Source organism: Acartia tonsa, chromosome 12, assembly GCF_053477335.1.
Source record: "Acartia tonsa isolate MP-2025a chromosome 12, ASM5347733v1, whole genome shotgun sequence".
NCBI lineage: Eukaryota > Metazoa > Arthropoda > Copepoda > Calanoida > Acartiidae > Acartia > Acartia tonsa.
In genome coordinates this window covers 32,810,440-32,821,214 of record NC_137271.1, presented here as the reverse complement: position 1 = coordinate 32,821,214, position 10,775 = coordinate 32,810,440, and the positions used below count along the sequence as shown (strand labels likewise).

General features: G+C 39.5%; 1 protein-coding gene across 1 annotated transcript; it reads right to left on the bottom strand.

Annotated features, from left to right (window-relative positions):
• Window positions 1–1,677: 1,677 nt before the first annotated feature.
• On the bottom strand, window positions 1,678–6,702 carry LOC145334250 (uncharacterized). The gene is made up of 5 exons (XM_080179626.1): window positions 5,713–6,702; window positions 4,345–4,444; window positions 3,147–3,462; window positions 2,432–2,507; window positions 1,678–2,097 (listed from the first exon to the last, which is right to left on the bottom strand). Exons 1-5 carry the CDS (start codon window positions 5,793–5,795, stop codon window positions 2,073–2,075), a joined length of 600 nt encoding a protein of 199 aa, XP_080035752.1. The 5' UTR covers window positions 5,796–6,702; the 3' UTR covers window positions 1,678–2,072.
• Window positions 6,703–10,775: the final 4,073 nt, after the last annotated feature.

Below are 10,775 nucleotides of genomic sequence, written 5' to 3'. Positions count from 1 at the left end.
TTGTAGAGGTTTTTTAGATTTTCTCAGGCAAGGAACGAGATTTTTTGATACGGTCAAAAGTTCCTGATTCTACTCCTCAATGCCTTTCCTGGGAGCACCATGAAGCCATAGTTCTGATTCAAAAAAAATTGACTCCCATTTACAAATAGCTATACAATTGAATGTCTGGTCGTCAGCGGTTTTAAGACTTAGGATAAATTTTAAATCATCCAGAGGTGTATTATACTCATACAAATCAGTTGCAGATCCCCGCTTTGGCCTCAGAAAAAAAATGTCCAAAATCGACCCACCCTGATGACAACATCCACAAAAGCGAAGCACTGAAACGGTAGGACAAACAGACATTAACACTTGTATAGTGTCAGAACTGAATAATCAGAATATAGATATGTTTAAGAGTCGAAGCAAAATTATAAGTAAATTTGTTGAAAAACTGCTTGATACAGGATAATGTTTATGGATATACTTACATTTTTAAGACTTGATTATAGAGTTGCTTCGCTTAAAACATTATATTTTGTTGTCCCAGAAATCAATATACCAAAAATCAGATCAATCGGATAATTAGATCACATAAAAATTCGTTGTTAAAAAAGTAAAAAAATCAACATGTTTAAAATGAACGCACGGACATTCTGGTAATGATTATAGAGTTGATACGCTTTCTAAATCGTACCTAACTACTAAAGGAATCACCATGCAAAGTTTGAAATCTATAGGACAATTCTAACATGCCTAAATTAACGAAAAAAGCTATCCGTTATGGACGGACGCACGGACGGACCGACCCTAATTATAGAAAAGCTTAGCTTTTCAAAAAAAGAAAATAAAAAAAGTGTAAATATAATTTATTTTTAACTGTCCTCCTTTCCAGCAAATAAAATTATATTAATTTTTACAAAATTATTAAACCTATATCACAATATTTGTTTAGTTGAATTTCTATTATAAAAACACCATTCCCTAAAATATGGTTTGAAAACTTTGAGAGAACCTACCCTTGGACGTTACAAGAGGTTAAGTTATATCAAACAACTATGAGACAGTGTCTTTTGATAATTTTGAGGTTGAATATTTTAATGATTAATCTACTTGACTGGAGTGCTCCAAAAAAATAAAGGGATAAAATAAATATGAAACAGAAGTAGGTATATTAAAGATGATTAAAGTTTTTTTGTGTGTAAAATCTTCATTGTATGGAAATACAGAAATATCTTTTTTTTATATTTTTGGATAAAAACATTTATTAAAATCTAAAAAATGGAAATTTTTTTCCTTATTCCCCTTCAAACCAAATCTAAGGTGGATTCTTTAAAAAATTAGGATCGCTGAATTCCTGCCTCGCCAAAATTGTTTTTGTGAAAAATCCTCCAAAATAAATGAAACAAAAAAATCTACAAAAATTAAATAAAATCTTATGTTAATAACCCATCTATGATTTTAGAACACTTATTAAAATTTATAGATAAAATTTTTACAAAATAAAATTTTGTGATCTGGCTACCATAGCCGATTCAGCGATGCTTGATTTTTTTAAAACTAACCTATAATTGATAACCTTATTTCTATTTGATTAGTGCAAATAGTTTTGGATAAAAACGTATCATTTTAAACATACTTTAAGTTTATTAAATAATTAAATTGAAGATGAAATAAACTATTTACTGGTAGTGATAATTTATGTGATAACAAAACAATATGAAGATATACCTATCTATTACTAGATGTTCCTATGTAATTTATAGGTACGCCTAACTAATATGTGATTATTATAAATGAAAAATTAAAATATTAAATTAAAAAAGGCTATTTTTAATAATGTTTTAATAGTTATTTCTCGCATCGTATTATAAATGGCTTTCCGCGGATATAGTTTTTTAGCCCTGAGGTGCCGAAGGCACGGGCAAAAAAACTGGTTTTAATCTTATGATTGTACATTTTTATATTCGTAGAAAGCTGGATATAATACGATGCAAGACATAGTTTTTTTATATGGATGAAAACTGGTTCCTATCCACCGGATTCGAATGAATTCGAGAAATATTTTTAAGACGATGTTGACCAATTCTTCTTTAACGCCTTCCTCTCTGGTGCATTCTAAAAACGTTAGTTATTAAACATTTAAATGCATAAGTAGTGAAGAAAATCAAAGTAAAGGAACAGATTTTCCAGTATGGCTTCAAAACCGACTAATTTCTTTTCGGTCTTTCATTTTTTGGATTTGATTAAAGAGATGGCTTGCTTATAATATTATACTTTGTAGTCCTAGGAACCATTATTTAAAAATAAGATGAATAAGATATCATACAAAAAGTTGTTGTTAAAAGTTAAATATCAGTATGTTTTAAATAAACGTACGAACTTTGTTACGGACAGACGACCAACTGTCCCTAATTATAGAAACGCCTCGCTTCTAATAATAGATACTCACAGTTTTCTAATTTCTTTCAGCAAATATTCAGCCTCTCTGTCCCAATCTGATATATAGTCAGGCAGTTCCAACCCCACTAAAAACAAAATTATTTATTTGTAAAAAGTTTGCATTTATCAGGGATCAAAAGGGATAAGGAAATTGCTGATAAATTGATGTACTTCCCCAATGATTATACACAAAATTATCCCTTCTGTAGATTACAATTTGAGGATGAAAAAGATTGAACTCTCAAATTAATGAACTAATAATTGTATTATTCAATAATTCAATTATATTCAGATAATCATGTACTCTAAAAAAAAGTGAAACTTGTAGCTTGATAAAAACAAGATCCCCCCATCAACTCCCTTTATCCAATCGCTCCCCTCCCCTCCTACTGGATGAACGAATTCACCAATAAGTACATTCTAGCAACCTAAATTGACGACAATTTTTCCCCTGTCATAATATCCATGTATAATCTATATCTATTAAGAAAGGTGTAACAAATAAAGGATTTTATCTAAAAGACATTGAAATTTGACTTTTATTAATCTTGATATTATTATGACAGATTAAGTGAATAATATATTGACTAAATAGCAAATAGTAAGGTAAAAATTAGAGACACATAAAGTTTTTCTGTATAAGATAAAACTTGTTATTGCTGCCCTTTAAAGAAAATAATCATGAAGGGTGTTTTTTCTGGTACAAATTCAAAAAAATTACTTACATCCTCTTTTGTCTACATCTATGTCAACAAAATCTTCATCCTGTAATTCTTCCTTCTCTTCCATACCATTTTTATAGGCATCATTCTTTTCTTCAGCTCTCAGAGATGGAAATTTCTTTACATTACTTCTGTTTTGAGCCTCCATTGGTGGAAGTTTGTTAACTTGATTGGATTCTTGAACTCCCATTAGTGGATTTCTATACTCAAGATTCTTGCCTTGAGCTCTTATTGGTGGAGACATTACATGATCTTCAATTCTTTGGTTCCCATTGGTCCTTTGATTTGCTCTCAGTGGATAATCACTCCGTTTTTGATCCTGCAAGATAATTTTTGATATTATATCTGAAAAAATTTAAATAAAATTGATTGGATTTCTCTATATCTTGTATAAAACATTCTATCAAGTTGAGGCAAAAAGATAGTATTAGCACTGCTATTTTTGTATTTTATTAATAGACAAAGTTTAATAAATTTTTTGAATGAATGAATGAAGATCATTTAAACGGAAATTTAATAATTAGAAACTTGATAATGATATTATTTTTATAATTAACTAAGTGTTAATCAAATATCTATTAATCGGAATTCTAATTAATATCTTGATAGAATAACTTCTCTAAATAGACACTAAATACTTTTTAGGTTTCAATAAAATCATTTTTTCTCTACACACTCAAAAAAATGTAAGAATGTACCTAACAGTATCATGTATTTAACCAGTTTTTAACAAAATAATGGTTTATGATTGGTTTACCTGTTTATTAATATAAATTGAATGGTTCTTATTGGTCTTCCATGTTGTATAATGAGTGTTTATGATTTGTTTACCTGTTTATTTATATCATTTGGATGGTTCTCATTGGTAAAGACTACTCGACAATAATGGTTTATGATTGGTTTACCTGTTTATTAATATGAATTGGATGGTTCTTATTGGTCTTCCATGTTGTATAATGAGTGTTTATGATTTGTTTACCTGTTTATTTATATCATTTGGATGGTTCTCATTGGTAAAGACTACTCGACAATAATGGTTTATGATTGGTTTACCTGTTTATTAATATGAATTGGATGGTTCTTATTGGTCTTCCATGTTGTATAATGAGTGTTTATGATTGGTTTACCTGTTTTTTAATATGAATTGGATGGTTCTTATTGGTCAATATTACTTCAAAATAATGGTTTATGATTGGTTTACCTGTTTATTAATATGAATTGGATGGTTCTTATTGGTCTTCCATGCTGTATAATGATGGTTTATGATTGGATGAGCTAAGCTACTTCTTTCTTCATTTCCTCTAAATAAGATTTCTTTGCAATATCTAATTTTGAGAGTACTTATAAGGTATAAACAATCTTTTCTCATTATGTTTGGTGATTTGATTTATTTTGAGTTTCTAATTTCATCCTTGGACCAAAAATCTTGGGATTCTTTAAGGACAATCTTAAAAACGTAGTGTAAAAAGGTAAAATGTTGCTAAAATGTTCGATAAACAACTAAGAACTTTGAAATGGCTGTATGATTGCCTGACTAACTATAACAGGCTTTGATTTTTGCCTTTTTTGCCAAATTAGACAATTTGTATCATTTGCAATTTTTTTTACACTTTTTTGCAAGAATAAAAATCACTAGTGTCGGGTGCGAATATAAGGTAAACTTTTCTTAGAAAAATTAGTTTGTCTTAATTAATTAAATATATCTAATTTATTGAGAAAAAGAACAATAAAAATTTACAGCAGTTTTCCATTTTTCACAGTTCTATATTGTAACTCATTAATGCAACTATTATGCCTAATTTTAACATTCTAACCCTGTTTTAAAGTCTTAGAGCACAATAACTTTACGTAAAATAGCAATATTGATTTTCAATTTGTTTCAATATATAATTTTTGTTCCATTTTTCTACCTTAACCTAATCTTTACAATTTATTTAAAAGTACGCTATGTTAATGATAAAACTAAAGTAAGTTAGACTTAAAATAGCATTTGACACAATTTTATCTTTTTTATAAAAAATTTTAAGGTAGGATTAATTTTATTCATAAATTTTCTTGTCCATCGTGTTTTTAATACAGATGTAAGTTATATAGTAAATTAAAACGTTATTACCATGTAATCAATATCTACATATTAAAAAGTTTAGATGCAAATTTGGCAAGAAATATATGTATAATTGACAATTTTGGATGTATAAATACCAGTGTTAGATATATATTTGTCAGCATACCTACAATATTTATCAAATTACTGTCGAATTTACATCCATACAATTTTGACAAAAAAAATCCACTATATTTCTGCCTGTTGTAGAAACGGCAACGTCCCCAACTTAAGAGTCGTCTTTATTTCATCATTTCTTTTGATTTAAAACGTAATATTTTATGTAATAATTAGCGGCTGCGCCCCTAGCATCTAGGGGCCTTATATTCGAAGGAGTATGGAAGAGGATAAATATATCCTAAAACCATACCCACACTTATTAATGAAAATAAAATAGGCTAAGACCTTCTGTGGACCTATAAGAAGCTTCACTGTATATAATAGGATAATTTTTCTATTTCCTACCTGAAAATACTAGATGCTTGTATACAGGAAAGGGCCAGCAGGACGACAAAACAAATTTGATGGTTTTTCAGTAGTGGTTGCATTTTACAACTTTTCTCTACATATAGATATACAAAAATAAAATTTCAATGTAAATTAAAAAGAACATTTTACCAAATTTGTATTTCAGTTAAGTAAAACATATTTGACTTTAATTGATCTATCCATGCTATGTTCAACTGTTGACCCAACTAAAGACCAGCTTTATTTTTTTTCAACTTAAGACTACTAAGCCAAGACGTCCAGAGGTGATAGTAAAGTGGTGATGACCCCTGTCTCAAACGTTGAAACCCCTCATTTTACACACCTTAAAATTTTAAAAATACATTAGATTACCTCCCTCAAACCTTTGAAACCTCTAATTTTAGCCCCCACAATTTTTAAAAAAAAAAGCTTAGACGACCCTATTGCAAAGCGTAAAAAGTTGTTGATCTTACAAAGGAATATTCACGAATAAACAAGCTGCTTATTTGCTATAGCAGCCCATTAAATCACAATCCCTTAAATAAAGCTAATCCTAAAATACTTCTACCGACAAAAATTGGTCAGAGAATTTCTGAATTTTCAAAAATTATGACGGCTATAAATGGCTGAAAGGTAGCCAAGTAACTTAAGGCAGATAATTTTTTTGTGAGGGCAAAAGGGTTGTAGATCAAACAATTCAACTTTTAACCATATAAATATGTTTACATTAGGAGATAAAACTCTGAAATAAGAGTAGTACGAAATTTCTTTTCTTTATATACTTTTCTCTTCCCTCGGCCTCCCCTCTCTCAGTCTTTGCCTCTTACCTCCGTAGCTACCAAATACTTCGTGAATCGAAAGATGCTGCAAACAAACAGCGAAGTAAACATCAGTCCATGTGGCTTAAACACGAACAATCATTAAGTAAAGGTTCAATGTTTTCTATATAGAACAGACTGTAATATTCTAACTTAGACGTAGCTGTTTGAATTGAAAAAGTAATATCAAAAAGGAAGACATTAAACAACGCCGATAATAGTCGAAACACACAAAAAAGAAACAAGGTAAAAATAAAGAAGTGTTTTTTTTTGACTTAATGATTTACTATCGCATTTGTAAATGAATATCTTAATAAAAAGGGCTTAATTTTCATTAGTTCTCAATCAGCCACTTGTATGCTATTCTGGTAAGCCGAGCGTTCTCGGCCCACAGGGTAACGAGTTCGGATTCAACGAGCCCTAGCCTTGAATTATTCTACCAAAACAAACTAGCAGGATTTAGTCATACAGAAATTATATATTTAACTGAATAATATTTACAAGCAATGTTTACTATATATATACAACAGATTATAACAATGGTTAGGTTTGAAGGGGGTGTGGGACGCTAGGGCTTAGCTCCCGGCGGTAGACAGGCTGTGGGGGCAGCGGTGGTAAAAGGGGAGGCAGCGCCTCCCGGTTATATAAGCGCGTGAGGGACGCGTGATAGTTGCATGTTTGAGTCCCCTCCCCACATTTAGGCAGGCCAGTTTGACCGCTAGATAGCGGGGTCAACATCGGTCATGAGATAGATGGTGATATAATAAGATTAGTGCAGTGGGTTTGTTATCATAAGTCACAGCGTAGCAACTCTGTAAACTGCCTGTCCGTCTGGTTGTCGTATTACCACAACCTCCCCTTCAAGGGTTGCGTGGCTCTCGAGCCACCAGGCCTTGAACCTGGGGATACGACAACCTATGTCTGCGCAGGACAGGCTCTTCCTGGGGCACAGCTCGATGGAGGACAGCTCTGGCTACACAGGCTCCACGGGACACTCGTTGCTCGGTCTGGCTGTGGTTGGATATCAGCATTGTCAGCTCCTGGTTGGCTTCTAGACGGGGGTTGGCAACGGCCAGGCCCCGGCGCTGGAAATTTTGCCTTGTCTGCAGGATTAGCTCTGCCTCAGCGGGTAGCTGGACACGGAGGCCTAGGCTAACTCTGGTGGTTCCCAAGGGGGGAATGACGATGGGTGAGGGCGCATAAAATTCCATGGGGGCGCCTGCTTGGTTCAGGTTGCTTGGCCTCCTAGCCCCCACACGGATAGGGATGGCTGTCATCAACAGGGGGCACATGGCTTCAGCTTCGTCCTCTGGGGCGGCCTCTTCCATTGCAACAGCTGCTTCTCCTCCTACAGGCTCGCTGCTGGCTGGCAGGTGCTCCATGTCTGTGTCAGGATTCCAGATGGCATCTCTGGGTGGCTCTGGAACTGGCGGCGGCATCCTCGTCGCCGTCCACATCAACTTGGATGTCTGCTGGAATCTGGTGGGCAGTCACATCTCCAGTGTATTTGCGCAGTCGGCCTACATGCGCGGTAACCTCCGAGATCCTGGCGATTGGAGAGGCAGGTTTGATGACATAATGGACTTCTGTAGCTTTCCTCACTACCTTCCAGGGGCCAGTCCATCTTTTGGTGATCTTGGCTGCCTTCCCTGGCACCAGGCGGGGGGCCAGGTACCAGACCAAATCTCCAACCTCATACTTGGCCGTGCCTTCGTAAGCTGCCGCGCTCCTCCGGATGGCTCCCTCCTCCTTCTGCTGGATGGCATCATACACTGCATAGTAACGCTGCAGGAGGGCTTGGACGTTGGCTGGAACCGAGGCATATTCTGTTTCTGGCAGCCGGAGCACCATGTCCACCGGAAGCTTGGCCTCTCTCCCAAAGAAGGCTAGGAACGGGGTCACGCCGGTAGATCTGCAGGCCTTGGTGTTGTAGGCGAAGGCAATGGCAGGCAAGTGGGGCTCCCAGTTGTTGTCGTCTCTGTCTAAGAACAGACGCATGCCGGTATTGAGCGTCCGATGGAACCTTTCCACTCGGTTGGACTGTGGGTTGTAGGGTGGCGGATGTGTCAGGCCAATCTCAAGCCTGGAGGCCAGTTCCTGGAATACCTGGCCGGTGAACTCCATCCCATTATCGGAGTGGATCTTCAGGGGGCATCCAAACGTGGCCAGGTGGCGGTGCAGCAGGGCTTCAGCCACCGTGAGGGTGCGCTTGTTGGGGATGGCGTAGAGGCTGACAAACCGGCTGAACCCATCTTGGCAGGTGAGGATGTAGCGGTTCCCAGCTGGGGTCTCTGGCAGCGGCCCCACCAGGTCGATGAACAGGACTTGCTGTGGATACCCCTGGCGGGAGGGTACATGTATCCCTTGCTTCAATCTTTCCTTGGTAACCTTCTGGACACATTCAGGACAAGTCTGAACCATCAGGCGGACGTCACGGGCCAGGTTGGGCCACCAGAAGTGCATGGCCACACGGGCGATGGTCGCGTCCATCCCAAAGTGTCCGGCCATGGGGGTCCCATGGGCTAGAAAGAACGCGTCCTGCTGGAGGGCCGAAGGCAGCAGGTATCTTGTCCGCTCCCCTGTCAGGGTCTGGTCAGTGGTGGTAAGGCAACCATGCTCGTCAAGTCCCAGGGCTGAGAAGCGGCTGGCGTACTGCTGCTCGTCTCGGTCCTTGCCGCGCAGCTCAGCCTTGGTTGGGGCTCTGCCATCAGCCACCCACTGGCGGACACGGAGCAGGAGGGGGTCTTGTGTCTGGGCTTCTAGTACTCTAGCTGGGTCCAGTCGGACGGCAAGGGGCCGGCTGGCTGCGGACTCCCCTAGCTGGCAAAAGTTATGGAGATACTCCGCCTGCTCTGCTAATTCTTCGGCGCTGGCCGTTGGCATGTTGGCGTCCTCCCGGCGGCTGAGGGCGTCAGCGTTGGTGTTCTGGGTGCCAGGACGGTGGCAGACGGTAAAGTCTAGGGCCGCTAGCTCCTCTTGCCAGCGGGCCACCATTCCTGTGGATGTGTTCAGTGACTTCATCTGCAGCAAGGCTGAGGAATCAGTGTTGATCTGGAAGCTGCGGTAGGACAAGATGCCGTGGAATTTCCGGATTCCATACATAATGGCGGCCATCTCTCCCTTCCAGGACGGGTAGCGAGTCTCGGGGTCGGTTGTCTTGCGCCCCACGGCGGCAATCAGCCTCTCCTTGCCGTCCTGGCATTGACTCAGAATGGCAGAGATGGCGCGGCTGCTGAAATCTGTGGTGAGCTGGAATACCGCTGGCAAGTCAAACCTGGGCGGCGCTCGGATGGGGGCTTGATGGAACTTGTCCTTGAGCTGCAGCAGCTGGGCTTCCATCTCAGGTGTCCAGGTTAGGGTCTTGGCCGTCTTCTGCCGATTCATCTCGTAGGTGAGGTCGGCATACTCTGGGATGAACAGGCGGTAGTATCCAAAGAACCCCAGAAGCGCCAGCAAGTCTTTGGGGTTGCTGGGGGCAGGCCAGTCCAGGATGCGGTCAATATAATCCTCTTGCATGGCTATCCCCTCACGGCTGAGGGTGTGGCCCAGATAATCCACTTTGGCTCGGAACAGCTTAGTCTTGGCTGGTTTGAGGCGGATTCCTCCCCTGCGGTGGGCTTCCAAGACCTCTCGGAGCCTAGCCAGGTGGGCCCAGGTATCCTGGTGGAAGGTCAGGACGTCGTCAAGGTATGACTGGAGGTTGGCTGTGCCTAATGGGTTTAGGACCCCTGCAATAAATCTAGAATAGACGGATGGTGCCGTAGCCAGGCCAAAGGGCATCCTTTTCCATTGATACAAGCCTCTGGGGGTGGTGAAGGCGGTGCAGGGCCGGCTGTCCTCAGACACACGGATGGTGTAGTATGCGGCCACCGCGTCCAGGGCACTGTAGACGCGGTGCCCGCCAGCTCGTTCTACCAGCTGCTGGATCCTGGGCAGAGGGTAGCTGTCCAGCTCCAGGCACTTGTTGAGGGCTCTGTAGTCGACGGCCCAGCGGGTGCTCCCGTCCTTCTTCTTGATGGGCACCAGGGGGCTGCTCCAGGCGGAGTCTGACGGCTCTATGACTCCCTCCTGTAGCCAGGTGTCCAATTGTTTCTCCAGTTCAGCCTCCTGCCGCGGGTTCAGATCCCTAAATCTCTGGCGGATCGGCTGGGTCCCTGGCTTGAGGCGTAGCTGCAGCTCGACTATATCGGTGCAGCCGGGGGTAGAGTTGGAGAAGACGTCCCTGTACTCTGATAGCATGGT

Coding starts and splice junctions, on each gene's coding strand:
- LOC145334250 (XM_080179626.1), bottom strand. CDS start 5,795: ATGCAACCACTACTGAAAAACCATCAAATTTGTTTTGTCGTCCTGCTG. Junction 4,445..5,712: donor CAAGCATCTAGTATTTTCAG/GTAGGAAATAGA, acceptor AATCTTATTTAG/AGGAAATGAAGAAAGAAGTA. Junction 3,463..4,344: donor CAATTCATATTAATAAACAG/GTAAACCAATCA, acceptor ATTATCTTGCAG/GATCAAAAACGGAGTGATTA.